Source organism: Spinacia oleracea, chromosome 2 (assembly GCF_020520425.1).
Source record: "Spinacia oleracea cultivar Varoflay chromosome 2, BTI_SOV_V1, whole genome shotgun sequence".
Lineage (NCBI taxonomy): Eukaryota > Viridiplantae > Streptophyta > Magnoliopsida > Caryophyllales > Amaranthaceae > Spinacia > Spinacia oleracea.
Genome location: NC_079488.1, coordinates 62,309,954 through 62,329,151, shown reverse-complemented (window position 1 = coordinate 62,329,151; position 19,198 = coordinate 62,309,954). Strand labels below are relative to the sequence as shown.

The following is a 19,198-nucleotide window of genomic DNA, read 5'->3' as shown; positions in this document are numbered from 1 at the left end:
GTGGCTACAGTTCAAGATCGTTGATGACAAGCCAATCATGGATCAAGTCCATGAGTACGAGAATCTGGTTGCTGACATTCTGGCAGAAGGTATGAAGATGTGTGAAGTGCTGCAAGCCAATGTTCTGATCGAGAAGCTTCCTGATTCATGGTCCAATTACCGCAATCATCTCAAGCACAAGAAGAAAGATATGTCCCTTGAAGAATTGGTCAGCCACATGAAGATCGAAGAAGCCAACCGGTTGAAGGATAAGGATTCTTCTCCTTATGAACTTTCTGTTAAAGCTAACATTGTGGAATCTTCTTTCCCAAAATCTGACAGGTTTAATAAACAAAACAAGAATTCTGGAAACTTCAAGAAGAAGAATCAGAATTCAAAACAACTTGGTGTTCAAGGCAAGAAAGGTGGAGACTTCAAGAAAAATGGGAAGTCAGAGAAAGGATCTGGTGGTTGTTATGTTTGTGGTAAGTCAGGCCATAAGGCTTGGCAATGCTACAACCGTAAGGATGTTACAAGCAATGGCCAGAAACCGGATCAAACAAAGAATCAAGCTCATGTTGCAGAAGATACTAATGAAATTATTGCTGCTGTAATTTCTGAAATTAATTTAGTTGATAATAAAACTGAATGGATTGTTGATACAGGTGCAACTAAGCACTTTTGTTCAGACAAGGAACTGTTTGCAGAATTCAAAGAAGCTACGGGAGGTGAACAAGTCTTTATGGGAAATTCAAGCAATTCCGAGGTGCTTGGCAAAGGAAAAATACTCCTAAAGCTGAATTCTGGAAAATCTTTGTCCTTGCAAAATGTACTGTATGTCCCTTCTCTTCGCAGGAACTTAATTTCTGGTGCTCTCCTTAACAAAGCTGGGGTGAAACTTGTTTTTGAGGGTGATAAACTTGTTTTATCTCGTAATGGGGAATTTGTGGGGAAGGGATATTTGTCTGGTGGTTTATTTATTTTGGAGACTATTTCTGTTGTTGAATTTATGAATAAGAATTCTACTTCTGCTTACTTGCTTGAGTCTGTTGACCTTTGGCATGGTAGACTAGGACATGTCAATTATGGTTCTCTAAAACGCTTGCAAACAATGTCTCTAATTCCTAATCTGAATAGTAATGGTCATAATAAGTGTGAAATTTGTGTTGAAGCTAAACATTCTAGAACTCACTTTAAACCAGTTACTTCTAGACAAACTGAATTGCTTGAATTAATTCACTCGGACTTAGCTGATTTTAAAAATACCGAAAGCAGAGGCGGCAAACGGTATTATATCACCTTTGTAGATGACCATTCTAGATATACCAAAGTGTATCTTTTAAAGACCAAAGATGAGGAGGAACAAAAGTTCCTAATTTATAAAGCAGAAGTTGAAAATCAATTAGACCGTAAGATTAAAAGGTTTAGGTCTGATAGAGGTGGTGAGTATGGTACAACCTTTTTAAAGGAACTTTGTGAGCAAAATGGAATTATTCATGAATTTAGTGCTCCCTATACTCCCCAACAAAACGGCATTGCTGAAAGGAAAAATAGAACCCTTAAGGAAATGATGAATGCAATGTTGATTAGTTCTGGCTTACCTGATAACATGTGGGGGGAGGCCGTACTTTCTGCTAATTATGTGTTGAACAAAGTACCCCATAAGAAGTTAGACAAAACCCCTTATGAATTGTGGAAAGGTCATGGACCCAACCTAAAATACTTGAAAGTGTGGGGGTGTTTAGCTAAAGTTGGTTTACCTTCCTTTAAACGGGAAAACATTGGTCCAAAAACTTTTGATGCAGTGTTTGTTGGTTATGCTGAAAATAGTGCAGCTTATAGGTTCATGTGTTTGAGTGATAGGTCAATGTGTGAATCTAGAGATGCTGAATTTTTTGAGCATATTTTCCCTTTAAAGAATAATGTTGTTTCACATAACAATTCCCATGATGCTTCACATGATGTTTCTAATTCTGTTCCATCTTCTTCCTCTATACCTTCATCTTCTCCTATTGTTCAAACTGATGTTGTAGAACCTAGGAAAAGTAAAAGGCGTCGAACTGAAACTAGCTATGGTCCTGACTTTTTGACTGTGTTTTTGTCTGAACTCAATAATGTGGATGAAATAGATGAGTTGGTTGTATTTCTTCACTTGTTTGATGATGAGCCTAAAACCTTTGATGAGGCCATGAGTTCAATTGATGCTAGTTTTTGGAAAGAGGCGGTTAATAGTGAAATAGAATCCATTATGTCTAATCATACTTGGGAATTAGTTGAATTACCTAAAGGTAGTAAAGCCATTGGTTGTAAATGGATTTTTAAAAGGAAAAGAAAAACTGATGGTGCAGTTGACAGGTACAAAGCAAGACTTGTAATTAAAGGTTTCACACAAAAATTTGGTGTTGATTTCTTTTATACTTACTCACCAGTAACTAAGATCGCCACTATTCGTGCTTTACTTGCTTTAGCTTCAAGTTATAAGTTAATTGTGCATCAAATGGATGTAAAAACTGCTTTCTTGAATGGCGACTTAGAAGAAGAAATTTATATGGTTCAACCTCCTGGTTTTGTAGTTCCAGGACAGGAACATAAAGTTTGTAAGTTAAAGAAGTCTTTATATGGTTTGAAACAAGCTCCAAAACAATGGTACGAAAAGTTTCATAAAACTATTTTAAGTTTTGGATTTATTGTGAACCGTGCTGATGCTTGTGTGTACTCAAAAATGTTTGGTTCTGATTGTGTTATTGTCTGCCTATATGTAGATGACATGTTGATTTTTGGTACACATATTGATGCTATTAATGAAACCAAAAGGTTTCTATCCTCTCAATTTGAAATGAAAGACATGGGTGAAACTGATGTGATCTTGGGTGTTAAAGTCACCAAAACTAGTAATGGTTTCTCTTTGTCTCAATCTCACTATGCGGAAAAAGTGTTAAAGAAATTTAACAGTTTTGATGTTGTGCCAGTTAAAACTCCTTATGATTCTAGCATACACTTGAAAAAGAATAAGGGCAATAGTGTGTCTCAATCTGAATATGCTAAAATAATTGGGAGTTTAATGTTTCTCATGAATTACACTCGGCCTGACATAGCCTATGCAGTTAGTAGACTTAGTCGATATACCCATAACCCCGGTAGAGACCATTGGAATGCTCTTAGGAGGTTGTTAAAGTACCTTAGGGGCACGATGGATTGGGGTTTGCATTATGTTGGATTTCCTGCTGTTTTAGAAGGTTATTGTGATGCAAACTGGGTATCTGATAATGATGAGGTAAGTTCCACTAGTGGATATGTTTTTACTTTATGTGGAGCAGCTATCTCTTGGAAGTCTTCTAAACAGACTTGTATTGCCTGGTCAACTATGGAGTCCGAATTTATTGCATTGGACTTGGCCGGGCAAGAGGCGGAGTGGTTGAGAAATTTATTGGCCGATATTCCATTGTGGGGGCGTCCTGCTCCACCTGTATCTCTACATTGTGATTCTCAAGCTGCTATTTGTGTTGCTAAAAACAGCGCTTATAATGGCAAAAAGAGACATATTCATGTGAGGCATGAATCTGTGAGAACACTAATAGAGAGTGGTGTAATTACTATGGAATTTGTGAGATCTGAGAGGAATATAGCAGATCCTTTAACCAAGGGACTAAATAGAAGATTAGTCCTTGATACGTCGAGGGGAATGGGGCTTAAGCCCGTTAGTTGAGAAATTCATGGTGGACACCCGACCTTGTTCACACAAGGTTTCTTGTGGTCTAACGAAGCCATGGAAAGACTCATTCTTGTACACTTCCCATTCCTATGACTTGTACATATTTATCATAAGGTTAAGCTTTGTAGCTTTCAATGAAACGCATATCCCAGAATCTGGGTGGTCCTAATGAGAAGGACTTGATGAGTTCACCGTATGTGTATTGAGAGGTTGAGCAATAGCTCTTAATGATTTCATATCCCAGGATATGGGTGGTCTATGTGATAGACTTGATGAAATCACCTACTTGAGTGTGAAGGTTTGGCCACCTTCTATGAAAAATTTGGGCTAGTTTTTCTAGAGCACTCATAAGCATCCCAAGTATAATGGCCGTTGTTGATTGTCTATCGCGGAACTCATAATAATCTAAGGTATGGTATGTGTTATTGGGTTTTATTTCTTGGTTGGGATAGTTTCAGATTTGTTCACTTTCTCAATAAAGGGATTGCCTAATCTTCACTATGTGTTGGTTCAATCGAAAAACACCAACATTTAAGTATCAAACCTTCCATAAAAATGCTCAGAATTCTTTTTCTTGTTTTTCAAATGGGTCTTTGCATTTGTGGGGGATTGTTGGAAATAATGCAAAGAAAGAGTATTACCATATTGTGAAAATGTCCCACATTGGTAGAAATGAAAAGGAGGCTTTTCAAGTGGAGTATTTAGAGAAAATGACTTTGTCCCACATGGAAAGAAAACAAGCTTTTCCCTTTGTTTAAATATAGGGAAGTAATGTTTATACTTTAAAGTACTTCCCCAAGTGTTGTGGGCTAGAAGGGGGAATCCCCACGCGCGCCGCCGCCGCCCGTCCGGCCGGTTCGTGTTCGTGGCACGTGCGCGGTGTGGTGGGGCCTCCTTTTTGGGCCAAGTCGTAGCTGACGGTCCAGTCTTTATGAGGCCGGTCAGTTACGTAGCTCACTCCACAATCGTAACGGTCGTATTTATTACGTCCCTTGATTTTCGCTTCCGTTTTAATTACTCAAATCAATTCTGATTTTCAGTTATCAAAAGTTTTATTACATGATCAATTCTGATCAGCGGTTACAGGTGCTTTAATTACCCAATTAAATGTTAATTTTCGGTTACAAAATCTTAGTGGCTTTATAATCAGTTTGGGGATCAGTTTTGAAAGTACACCGAAAATCAAACTCTCTCTACTCCTATTCTGAGCATTATTGTGAGTTCCATGTTTCTCCTTAGTTGAGTGCACATTTTGGAGAGACGCTGTGTAAAATCTTGGGGGGCAACGCCTTTTCCGATTGCACCATAGTCGGGGCGAATTTTGCTTCTAAGACAGTGTTTCGTAACACGTCACAGCTTTATTTACATCAAATATTCGGCCCACATTTTATTAACATTTTCGGATTTTACAGTCTTATTTCCTACAATATGCGCATGTTGCGTCGGATGTGTGGGCATAGAAGAATGGATCGTTTGAGGAATGAGATTATTAGGAAGAAAGTAAGGTTGCACCGATTGAGTTTAAGATAATGGAAAATCGTTTAAGATGGTTTGTACATGTAAGCAGAAGATCAAGTGATGCCCCGATTAGGAGACTAGAAGGGTGGCATAGAATTGCAAGGGGTTGGGGAAGACCTAAGAAAACTTGGAGGAAGGTGATTGAGCACGATATGAGTCTACTTGGGATTGAGGAGAATATGGCATTGGATAGGACAGAGTGGAGGGAGAGAATATACGTTGATGACTTCATTTGACTTCCATTTTGACTCTCTTACTTTTACTTGCCCTTTTAAAAAAAAAGATGATATTCATTTTGGGAATAAGGCTTTGTTGTTGTTGTATGTGCCCACCATTAGTTCGACAATCCAAACAAAATTGAGTGTATAGGTTAACTAGAGTCGAGTTCAGGTACCCTAAGAAGATTATTCCCTTAAGGAATCATGTAACCCTTTGTCACCACTTTTCCCATTAAGGGGCTTTTGCCTCTTGGATCTCTTTGCATGTATGTGACGTTTCAAATGAAATGAAATTCATAAAAGTACCCAAAAAGGTATATGGCACATCAATGGACAAAGGAGTAAAACTAATTCACTTAAAATGAAGAGCTCGATAGATGTTAGTTAATGTAACCAGACACTTAAGATATCTAGGAGAGTATTTCAAGCAAAATTCAAGTACATAATTTTATATCACAAAAAAAATGTTTTGGAATACATACCTCTGCTTGCCATCCAAACCCAACTCCTTGATTTTTTCTGAGAGAGGCGTAACAGGTTCCGTTACAATATAAATCGTGACCTTGGTAGAAGACCCATCAAACGTCTCAACCTCAGTACTATGAAGAAATGATAATATATTAGGATGTCTGACCTGCAAAACATCCAAAACAGCATCTTCAAGTAAGCTGCATTGCAAGTGAAGAAGCATGCATGCAAGTATAAAATGCAAGGCAAGTCCTTAAGCTAAATGGCAGAAACTCTTTCATCAGGCTTAATATCGAAACTGAAGTACACATGGGCCAAGATTGTACAAACAAGTTATTCCTTGAAACGAAGTTCCAGCTTATAGCAGAGGGAAATCAACCTATCAAAGGCTTGATGTCTGAAATAGCTGCTGCACATCTGCGGATCACAATACATGGGCAACTATAATCTTGAACTAAATATCAAGCCCACAGGAAGCCAATCCAGGACCTTGGAATTCATTGTACAAATTAAATCACTGCACATGTGAAATCCTTGAAACTTTTAGTTGACACAGTCCAGGATGCTAAACCTTATAGCCATCTGTTACCCCCGATTTTCACAGAAATCACTGTTAACAGTACCACATTGAGAAGTCACCAGAATCTGTTTAGACCAATATTTTCGAATTGAACTAAAACGAAAGGTACGAACATCAAAATCATAGACTTTTATTAGTGCAATAAAGGTGGAGAGAACATAGTGATGAAAGATAAGCTTTTGAAACCAGCAACAACAACTTCAACCTTACGAAGAAGACAACAGGTTTTTGAGGGTATAGCTTCCCCTCGTTAGGATTAAAAGTTCTAATTTGCGAGGCCTTTGTTTAGCTGGAGTAAGGTTAAGCTAGTATAAACTGCTTGACTTTTCTTGATACTCTAGACAAAATACTTGACAATAGCTTGAAGGCAAGAACGTCTTAAGCCCTCCTATAGTATGTGGGTGTCACCTGCTGGGTGGCTGTCTAATCCTTAATTACTTGTCAAAAAAATAACAAACATTATTGTAGGGCCGGGGCAGAGGGAGCATCCAAAAAACCTAAAATAGAACATGAGAATGAAATACAACTCAGTAAGTTTAAAAGAATAAAATAGAAATACGAAAAGCATACAGTTCGCAGTCGCTTCACCCCATTGCGCCCAGCAGCTATATGACCATCTTGGGCACTTCCTGAAAGAGAGAATATTGAAACCGGAGACCCATCATCCTGGAACAATAGATCAATAACCCAGAAATCATAAATTATAACCAAAATACTGCCTTCTCAACAAAAAAAAATATGCAGATAAGAGAAAGAATTCGAGGAAGAAAAAATAATTTCTTATACATTTGAACAATAAAGATCCAAAATTAAACCAACAACGCACTCCAGTTGCACTTTTGTCTGGAATAGAGTGACACTTGGAAAAATCCGAAGTGATCTCAAGAAAACTATTCGTATTACTTTTGACACCCATGGACTAATAATCAATACTAAGTAAAGCCACCGAATTTTTAGGGCACATAGATCTTTATCCAAAGTTCCAAACACCAAAAGAGCCAGAAAAACTTGACTCCAGCTATACACTACTAACAGTCTAACACATACAACTAGATATGAAAATATGGTAAAAAATATAAATTCTTCTATCTCATAATAAAGTTCTTCACTCTTGGCATATATATACAGTATCCAATTGAGTAGAACAGTTTGTCTTCGTTACTAATTTGATCCTTTAAAAAAAGGTGTGGCTACAAACAGCCTATCGTTAAAGAGGCAGCACCACGCCACCACGTTAACAAAGATAACAAATACTTCTATAACTTTAAATCAGACATCCCAAAATGATATTATGGAGCTTTCATTCAAAATGAAGGGAATAAATACAGAATATAGATATATCAAGACACAGCTCTTGGGATTTAGAATAAGAATGGTGGTCAAACCGAAAGTCATGATCAGGTAGAAACTCTAGCATCAGAATCATATTACAGAGGATGAAAAAAGTAGATGCAAGGAACTTCCAAAATTCACCAAAAAGAACAAATGTATCTGCTATATGTCAGTAACTAGCTAACCTATCTTCTTCAAAAAAAGTAGAATAACTTTCAACGAAATGGTACAAAAGCTTTCTCTCCCATAATCCACAAGTTCCAACTAATCATAATAGTAGGAGCGGGTCGAGTCCGTATCGCCGTGGAGCAACAATTTTTCTCCTGTAATCCCCTTCCCTTACATCTCACTCTTTGTCCCTTTCCTTTTCTTATTAACTGGGTTGCAACTAAATTCCTGAGGTGATAACATCCATGTGCTAGCATGGAAATGTCCAAATCCACCTTTATTTTCAAAATATGGGCCACTGTTTGGGATAGAAAGGAAGAGAGACAGAAAAGACAAAAATAAGGGGAGAGAGAGCTTGGGGAAAATTTATCGATAATCCTAAACCTGTAGAAAAATAAATTTTCTTCCCTTGAACAAATATCTTCGAAACTACTTTCTCCTAATTCAAATTTTCTAAGAATGCATTAGTACAAGGCACGCCTAAAAAGTCATGCAGCAACCAAAACCTAAAATTCAGCATTATGACAACCGAACATCAATTAGCAACAATCTGCAACCAGCATTACGGCCTCACAGAAACCAACTCATTGGAACTGCATGCGACATCGTTAGACTGAACCCACAGAGAAATCGCATTCAAATAACCTTTTAAACATAGAATCCCATTTCACCTATCGAATTTTTAATCACAATTATTTGCATACATAGTTAATAACCATTACATAAAATTGCATTCTGAAATTGGTTTTCACAATATTAACTAATGTACTAGAGAATTTCTAGTTACTTCTATTTCTGGCACACTTGTTCCACATCATGTGCATTTAGATACAATGGTTATCACCTTAGCTTAAGCTTACCAACAGCCATGGGTGGCGGAGATTACGAATGTGTCATCAAGGCTCAATCAAATTCCATCTCATGCAATCCATTGTAAACAAATCCACCACAAATAGATGTATAGATTCTATAGAACCAAACATATATAAGATCTAATATCTAGTAAACCCATGTTAGTATGTTAGAAATGTACAAGCTAGTCACACAATCTATCCCAATGACTAACACAACAGTTGTTATACTTAAACCCTGCTATGATTAACGAAAATCTAACAGTGTATTTAGTTGAAAATTATACATGATGGAGAAGGGAGGGAAGGGAAATAGGCTTGCATTTTCCTTCCGAAAACTTTCCAACATTTTAAAAATTTAAATTAATGCAAGAGTTAGAATTTAGTTAATTAAAAAGTGAAGGAAACTAGATATACAGACTTTCAATCCCCATTATATATTCTTTAAAAAACAAAAATAAGGATCCCCAAACCTCCTTCTCTTTCCCTTATCTCCAAAGTCCAAATTACATCATCCAACACACTACAATTTACTGAACTTAACAACAATAATATAAACAATTTGGACAGCCCACTTAAAAAATTTATAAGTCAATAACATCCTTGTCATTTTCCTCGTATTATGAATGTAAAGGAAAGGATCGAAAACAAGCATCAAATTTTGGACCATGGTTGATTTTTGGATGAGGAAGGGGGAGTTCAAATAGGGTAAAAAGTACACTCATACAAGGGTACAATTTAATCCCTCTGTCCCTAAAAGATTGCCCCATTTGATTTACACGGTCTCCATACACTACTTAAAACGTAAATATCTCTGATTCTACACGCGTAAAAATTATAAAAGTTGATATTCCAAAAGATACATTAAAACGAATCTAACAAGACCCCACATGACTATATTATTTCTTATAGGCCAATGAGATTTTATGGTCAAAGTTTGCAAATTTTGATCCAAAAAATTGTAATTGGACAATCTTTTAGGGACGGAGGGAGTATCTTCTTCCCAAGGGTGACAAACCCCCTTCTCTCCTTTGCTATAATGTAACGTTGCACGCTCCGAACATCACCCTACTATATTTTTCCAATGCCACGCCTTACCAGGACGCATCCAACTGTGCAACAAAGTAACAAACCCTACTCGGCCACTCCAAAATCACCTTAGCCATTGGAGAAGATCACTATTAAGATCTTTTCATCATCTCTCTTTGTCCCTCCTTTCTATATGTTCATGCAGCTCCTTAATGACTAAGTGTTTCTCTCTCCTCAACGCTAAACAACTCAGGATACTTCTTCTCCACATTCGTAGCAGCAAGCCAGCAACAATAACCAATCCTCTTCGGCACTAAAAAGAATTATCCAGTCACCTCATACCCTCTCCTTTCACTCTATGCCATCTACCTTCTCTAACTAGGTTCCTGAGGTTCTGAGGTAAGACGGGAAGGTTCAAATTCCACCATTATTCACTAACAACAGCGCCTTAACCTTGTTGCAAATGGAAAGGAAGAGGGAGGTATGGCAAAGTCACAAAGTAAGGAGAGAGCTTATCAAATGGGGGAAATTTATCCAATAATGATCCTAAACCTCTAGAAGGAGAAATTTTCTTCTCTTTAACAAATATATTTGAAACAATTTCCTTCTAAATTCACTCTGCTGCATTTGTACCAGGAATTCCCTTAATTCATGTTGCAACCAACCAAAACACGGAAAGTCAACGATCCTTGCATATAATTCAGCTGATGCACACGCCCATGGCTCGACTTACTTACCTGGACAACAATGCCTATTAAAAAAGATGAATATGATCGTCGCTTATACTTATATTCCTCAGGTTGCCTTACTCCAACCAGCATATACAGTTAATGAGATTACCTTGCCAGTTGCCACAAATACAACCATTTCACTGCAAAGGAGTAATGTAGATACCAATCCAGCTACACGAGTCGAACTAAATCACTAAGTGATCGAGCTAATCAATGGAGAGTACATATTTAAGCCAAAAACTTAAAATAATTCCCAAAAGAAAATAAACCCTGTAATTCAAAATCAATTCAATTCAAGAACACTTTTCAACTAAAAACAAACCTTGTAATTCCAAATATTCACCGAATTCTAAGATTGTAATCCCCAAATAACTCGCCTCACTTCATCATTTACCGCAAACAAAAAAGAATCCATTTCAAATAACAAAATCATAGAAATTGCTAAATTGAGCACAACAATTCGATCAAACACCAAAGTTATTGGAACTTAATTTCAAAAAATGAAAAGAAAATACGTAAAGAAACCTTGGAAGTGCCATGAGAGTGAGTCCAAGAACCCCAAGCAGAGGAGTAAGGTTCGCCAACATTGTAAGGCAGATCCTTAACGCCAGTGCCAGATCCTGCAACAACTCCTTTCAAGAACTTGAACATCTTTTACTTCTGAATTTCGCCTGCGGCTGAGATGGCGATGGCGATGGGGAAGGAGAGAGAACTTGAGTTGCAGGGAGGGAAAGAAAACGAAGGAGTTGAAGGGAGGGCAACAAGAGAAATTCCACCGATCTAACTCGTGTTTTTTAATGGTTGTTTTGTATTGGTCTAATCTGGTATGATCTGATTCTGTCTGGTTGGATCTGGTCTTATTATTTTTATTGTTATACTTCCTCCGTCCCTTAATACTCGCACCGGTTTGATCGGTGTGGAGTTTAAGACATTTAAATTGACTTATTAATTTAATGGGTGTTAGTTGATAGTGGGGTATTTTTTAATATAGTTAGTGGGAAATGTGTAAGAGGTGGAGAGTGGTGAGTGGAGTGTAAATTTTTAAATGATTTTTTGTAGGGAATATGGGTGTAGGTGGGGTTAGTAAGTAAGTGTGAGAAATAATATAATATTGGTATGAATTTCCATTTATAGAAGCGGTGCAAGTATTAAGGGACGGCCCGAAAAGGAAAGCGGTGCGAGTATTAAGGGACGGAGGGAGTAAATGCTAACAAAGTTAAATATTTTACAAATAGTTAGTGGGAAGCCGAGATACAATACGGGTCCCTACTCCTCTGGCTATAACAAAGCTTATCCTGGTAAAGATATGAGCAGCAGGACGAGCCACAATGTCATGTGTCCTAGAAAACTTCTGAATCCGTTTCAGCAACGCAACAACATCCTTATACAGCTCCCCAAAGAAGAGAAAGAAAACAGAAGAAAGCCATAATCAATTAGTGGGAAGCCGAGATACAATTTGGGCCCCCACTCCTCTGGCTATAGCAAAGTTTATCCTGGTGAAAATATGAGCAGCAGCACGAGCCCCAATGTCTTGTTATTATTATTATTATTAAATGATTATTATTTTTATTATTATTAGGAAAAATTACTTTAAATAATCCAACGTTTCAGCGATTTTCCGTTAATAATCAGACCTATCGATTATTATTTAATAATCCAATCTTTATACCCCGTCTACTCTTATTGCACCCAAATGACTTGTAACCGGCAAAGCAAGTTGAACGCCATATATTTTATTTATTTTCCTTTAAAAAAAAGACTAACTTCTTTCCAGAGCCTCGGCTCTCATCCTTTTTCAAGTTTCCATTAATGGCTTCAAAGCCTAAAAGAGCATAATAAAATCCATACGTCAAAGCTCTTGGAATTGGCTAGGTGGGAAAGGAGGTAATTTTCTTTTCAAGTACTCAGTGAACAACCATTAATCAACTGCGGCAGCAGGCAGGTGGTCGCGGAGGCTGGGCGACGCGGCTGGTGGCGCAACGGTGGTGTAGGTGGTCGCGGAGGCTGGGCGACGCGTGTGGAGCAAGAAAGAAACAAAGAGGAGGAGTGCTTGTGCACGTGAAGGAGAAAGGAGGGGAATGGCTGGCTGGCGGTTGGGCGGCGCGGCAATAGTGGTTGGTGGCAGCGAGGTGATTGTTGTTTCTGGTGGTGGTGGCGTGCAAGAGAACAAGAAGAGGGATATGAGGGTTTCACGTGAAAGAGGAAGAGAGGAGAAACGTACGTGAGTTGATGAGTTTGAGAGGAGAGAGAAATAATTGTGTTGGTAGAATTTGGGGTTTAGGGGGGTTGTTTAGGGCTTAAGTATTTTATGGGCTTAGGAATATAATTGGGTTAGGATTAGGAATCCTTTTCCAATATTAAAAGTGTTCGAGTCCAAACCCGATTGAAGTATTTTCCAAAACCAAAAGTGTTTCCATATTTCAATTCATTTTCGAAGTATGATTCTAAAAATGTTTGATTGCATAAATCATTAAAATATTTAAAATGTATTTAAATAAAATAAATATACATTTAAATATATACTTCCTCCGTTCCGGAAATATCGCACCATTTTTTTTACACTATTCACACTACAACTTTGGCCATTTGTTGTGATTCGTACGTAAGGAAAGATTAGTCATGTGTGGTCATGTTAGATTCGTATCGATATATATTATCTAAATATTAGTTATTTTTATAATTTTTACTTGTACACGATTTGAGATATTAAGAGTCAAAGTAATGGTTAGAGGAGTAAAAGTCAACCATGGTGCGATATTTCCGGAATGGAGGAAGTATATTTATTATTAAAATTCATAAATTTCACTTAAATATAAGTAACTATGCGTTAAAATATATTAATAAAATTTACGGGGGATTATAACATTTGTCTAAAGGACAAGTGGAAGACTAAAGGAAATGTGTCCTTCACCCCTGATGCATTGGTCTAAAACCAAGGTTCGTATTAATTACGGAGTAATTAATTCAATAAGATCAAATTATCTGAACAGCTAGCTGGAGAATTGCTTCCGATCATTGAGTTCTAATCCTTACTAGCTCTCATCTTACTCTTGATTAATTAAACCTACAACTCTACAAGGTCACGCCAAAGGCATATATATAACGGATTTCCGGATTAAATGAATCCGGAATTCATTTAATGGCTAATCGGAAATTTAGTTTGGTAAACATTAATATACGATAAGACATTGGATCGTAATCGTATATCGTATCGCATATATCGTGGGTCGGGCCGCACAAGTAATCCTATCGTACGACATTGGATCGTCAAGTGCTATACGATTCATATTGGCCGCAAGGCCATATGCGCGTATACGAGGAGCATTGTTGCCATCCCACGAGCAAAGAGCGTAAGGCCCATGGGGCAGCAGGGCGCTAGGCCGCACAACAAGGCGCTAGGCTGTACAACAAGGCGCTAGGTCCACATGCAAGCAGCAGGCCCATGGCCTTCTTATGCCGCGCGCATAGGCCAAGTGAAGCAACAACAATAGCAACGGACATCCGCTGGCTTGGGCGCAGCCTAGGGCCCAGCGCGGGTTGCTTGCGTGTGTAGGCCGGCCAAAGGCCTTGTGCCTTGGTCGGTGGATTCTCTTGCCTTGCCCAAGGGTTTTTGTAACACCCTCAAAATTTGGATCTTTTATATAATCAAAAACCCTGTTTTTATTTCATAAAACAATCGTCCAAACCTTGGGGGTGTCACTGCTACATTTATTCTCCATGGAAAATAAATGCAAAGCAACAAAACAATTAAAATAAAATAAAGTCAAAATAACTAAGTGGTCTAAAAGGTGGCCCATAAAATATTACAACCAATTCCCATAAAATAAAATAACAAAATCCAACTTAAATTGAAATAGAAATTGTCTCTTGACTAGGTGGTTATTCTAGGCGTCTCCTCACGCATAGCCAAGTACCTTTACCAACTTGCAAAAATAAATAGAAAGAGACAAGAGAGACGAACTCTCAAAAATCTGATAAACTGAGTAAATCCAACTCCATCCCGTAAAATAAATACTTTTTATGAAAACGTTTGAGTATATAAAATAAGTAAATAAACAAGAAGTATCAATTTAATAACTCCAATATTAAACTTATCACATAAAGATAAATATTAACTAAGTGAGGAAAAAAGAACGCTAAGGGTCGTGCGTAACCCTTGAAAATGGTCAAGGTAAGATGAGTACAGAATGTCCCTAGTGTGCACACCCCTCACTAATTGACTATGGGTCTCCCTAATCGCGCACTGATAGAATTTTAGGAGGAAGACTAAACAAAAAGTTAATCGAAATAATAAAAACCTACTAGAAGCCTACCGGGTCTCCACTAAAATGCACCGATAGAATAAGATCTAGAAGGGAAACTTGTTCCTAACCCTTAAGGGTTTTTCCCTGAGAAATTACAATTTACATAATTACTATTTTAATGAGGTCCAAACACACAATACAAAGTATCACGGGTAAACGTTACAGACCAACATTATCACTTTATTTCATCGCTCAATCAACTACTGCAACTCAAATCCAAAATTTACCATACTCCAACAACACATTACCCACTATTATCAGCATTCAAGCAGCTGACGCTAAAGCTATAGAATATTAGCATTCTAATTCCAACAACACATTACCCACTATTATCGACATTCAAGCAGATGACGCTTAAGCTATATAATATTAGCATTCTAATTCGTAAGATATAGAGTACTACTATTTTCATAACGAGTATAGTACGTAGTGCAACTAACCTTTTCTTAATGCTATTAATATTAAAAATACTGATAAATTCAAATTACATAATTCGTATACAAAAAACTTAATCTCCTTATCACCTAATAACACAAAGACATGTCCAAAATATTTTTACTAACGGGACCTAAAGATGATGGACTTGAAAATTACCTTGAGCGCTCACATACTCCAAACTAGTAGTTCCCTTGCGTGTTTCCTAAGTAGCCTCCGTCTACGATTTCACAAAATAAATAAACCTAAGTTAGTCTACGATAATCGCATAATTAGTGTATAGCAGACGCATAAGTAGAGATACAAGGGGTTAATTACTATTGATCGCAAGTCCTTGAATTGTTAGTATTTAGAGAAGTCAGTAATTAATGAGAAGTACAATGCTTTTCTAACTCATAAATACATGTCCAATATTAATACTCTTGATTATACAACGAGGATGCAAATGGGAATTGGAGAAAGCCCAAACATATGCTTTATTTCAATTCATTTGCTTAAGAAAATATGTAAATTAAATCAAGAGTAATGGTTAACATGGAGTTCCCGCACGGTTGTGCGAAGGTGAAAGCAAAAATAAGGTTCAGAGGCAATAATAATGCAATAAGAGTATGCTAACATGGAGATGAGATTTAAAGTAAGGATTCATGGCTTACCCCAATGATACACTAAGATATGGTGGTGATCTTCAAGTGATATTCATTCATTGCAAGTCTCCTTCCAAAGTACAAGAAGCTGGTCAAAACATTCATTGCAAGTCTCCTTCCAAAGTACAAGAATCATATGGTCTACTTGTGCCTCGAGACTTTTGAAGCGGCCTACGACATTGGGGTCGATATCGAAGATGACCAAGAGGTCGGAACTGACACCGAAGAGGACTATCCTAAGTCAGCAGAAGGGTGACACGTGTACAAAGCCAACTAGAAAGGTCAATTCAATCTAGACTATCCTAAGTCTATACAAAGAAATCCTAACATCCCTAGAGGCAGTACAAGTTTAGCCAGGGACTTCTACTTCAAAAGATTATTTAGAGTCAACACCAACGCCTAGGCTATCCATGCCTAAGCAAGTGTTCAAGTTCTACATCAACGTCTAGGTTATCCGAGCCTATTCCTATGCAAGACCCATGAAGGTCTTCATTCAAGGAGCATCTACAAGTCCTAAGTATAAGATACAAAGTACAAAAATTCAAAATTCAAGTTCTACAATCTCTGACCGAGCAAGGTTGTGCCAAGCGAGGCATCTACAATCCCAAAGTACAAAATTCAAGGTACAAACTGAAGGAAATAATGCCCTTGGTCCAAGTATGCATTAAATGCTAAGTCTAATAAATGCGGTTCAGTGTTAATTAATTATGCAAGTTAATAATTCAGTGAGATCAAGTGAACTGTATGCCTAGCTAGAGGCCGCTTCAGTTCAAGTGGAATTAATAATATTAATCCACAACTTACTCTTGACTGAACCCGTAGGGTCACACAAATAGTACGTGAACGGATCAAGTATTTAAGTGAATTAATACTCCATTTATGGATATTCGGAATCGACGGATCTCGGTTCTAGAGGGAGCTGAAATCGTCATAAGGCAAATTATGAATACTCCAGAAACGATGATATTGCCGGAAACGGAAATATGGATCGTATAGGAAACATAAATATTATCCAAGTCGTAGATGTTGTCGGAAACGGAAACATGGTACGTATCGGAAAATATTATCAGGAATGGAAATATTGTCGGAATCGGAAATATTATCGGGATCGGAAATAAATTCCGAAAACAGAAATATTAAATATTTGTTCGAAACGGAAATTAATTCCGGAATCGGAAATATTAAATATTGTTCGAATCGGAAATGAATTCCGGAATCGAAAAACGAATCGGAAGCGCGGCGTACGAAATAAACATCGGACGAGCTTGCTAGACGCAAGACCCAGCACGAAGCTAGGTGATATGTGTGTTTTATATAGTCTTTTACCCCCGTCCCTTAGTACTTTTATGCATCAAATGAGCTCTTAGGAGCCGTTTTTAGTACTAATATGTGTTTTTGAGTGTGCCTTGAGTTTCGGGATTGATTAGTGAGAAATTGGTCTTTTTAGACCCGTTTCATGATGATTTAGGCCACTACATGAACCCGAGGAAGTTCGGAACCATTATCGTCAACTTTCGGGAGCCTTAGATGCTTATGGTTGAGCCCCGGGAGTTAGACTCGGTGACATGGGCGAAGGATCATCACTTTTGCAAATCGCCCTTTGAGCTGTGGGCAAAATGCGAAGACCGGGCAAAATAAAAGAGTTTTGAAGTCATCGTTGCGCGTCCGATCGGGTGGTCATCTGGTACTGCTGTGAGCCTTTCGCAAACCGCCCGATTGGGCGGAATTTAGCCCGATAGGGCCGACTATCGAGCACATCGCCCGATCTGGCGAAGCGTCGCCCGATCGAGTGACGCCAACCTCCTGCACTTATGCACGTGTTTATTTCCGGTTTTTGGCTTGTATTTTGGGCAAACTATAAATACTAGCCCTTTTATTTTTAGTAGAAACCTCTTATTCTAGTATTGTTACTTAGTTTTATTTTAGTTTTCTCTCTAAATTGTTCCAAACACTTAGTTTTAATTTCAATCAAAGCTTTAAGTTTTCGTTCATCCTTTCGTTCTTCATTTAGGTATTGATTTCTATTTTGCTTTATTAATCGCTTTTGATCATGTTTTCCATAATATTGATTGCTTTGTTATTTGTTATCATGAGTGAGTAGTTTAATTTCTAGGGTTTAGGGGATCCATGAATGCATGATTGGGATTAATTGTGGACTTGATTAGTTGATTAATTAATTGTAATTTCTATAGCTTATTATTATTGCTCGTCAATTCTGTTCGGCCGGACTATTTTGATTTGAGTTTGATTAACCTTAGATTATGCGCCGAGAGGTATAAATCTGATGTTTTTGGTCTGTGGCTATTAGATAGGAATTATTTCTAGTACATAGCGAGAGCCTGCTAGTTATTTTATCCTAAGGAAGTCATAAGATTCGAGAGATGCATGTTTTCCTAGTTATGATTGTTAATTGATTGTTGTTGTCCGTTGTCCAATCCCGTCTGCATTTGTGGTGAACCGCTGCCCTAGATTCCCTTAATATTGTTATATTTCATTCTGATTATTGCTTTAGTTTAACCTACAAACCAATCCAAAACTTTAGTTACCAGTAGTCTAGATTAGTTAATTAATAGTAGAAAGAACACTGTTTCCCTGTGGATTCGATCCTGACTTCCCTTGCTACCCAGCTAGTGGACTTAGGTTTATTTTTGATAAAGTGATACGACTTTAACCTGTCAAATTTTGGCGCCGTTGCCGGGGAAACGGTTTTATTTTCTGTTATTAATTGTTATTTCTAGATTATTGTTTGTTACTTCTCAAGGAACTCCCGTTCCTTGAGATCGGATCTCACGATTGTTTTCTAGTTTTGCTTGTTTATGCCCAGGACTGTCCATACCAGCGATCTGACTTTGTTCGATCTTGAACCTGAATGGACCTTCCGTAGACGACGTAGATTCGTTGAACAGTTGAGAGACTATTCGGACTCTGAATCCGACCATATGATTGGCAATCTATTCCATACAGATTCAGAGATGGTGACGAAACACCACCACCACCTGAGCCAAGGCTTACAGACTATTCTAAGCCAAGTATGTCTGTGCTTCCCAAGGCGATCATACCTTCTATTGCGGTCGAGAATTTCAAGATTGAACCCCAACTGATAAACATGATTGAGAGACACCAATTCGGTGGGGAAAAGGGTGAAGACCCTAATCTCCATATTCAATCTTTCATTCAATATTGCGCTACTGTTAAAGAGAAGAATCTAACACCAGAGCAGACTATGGAG

General features: G+C 37.8%; 1 protein-coding gene across 1 annotated transcript in view; it reads right to left on the bottom strand.

The window, feature by feature from the left end:
• LOC110804199 (uncharacterized) overlaps window positions 1-11,364 on the bottom strand; it is a 34,624-nt gene extending 23,260 nt beyond the window's left edge. The window contains exons 1-3 of the mRNA XM_022009761.2: window positions 11,112-11,364; window positions 7,046-7,141; window positions 5,910-6,061 (exon numbers count right to left, since the gene is read on the bottom strand). Of these exons, the coding sequence (XP_021865453.1) occupies window positions 5,910-6,061; window positions 7,046-7,141; window positions 11,112-11,237 (374 nt within the window). The 5' untranslated portion in view covers window positions 11,238-11,364. The remainder of the gene's footprint in view (window positions 1-5,909; window positions 6,062-7,045; window positions 7,142-11,111) is intronic.
• Window positions 11,365-19,198: the final 7,834 nt, after the last annotated feature.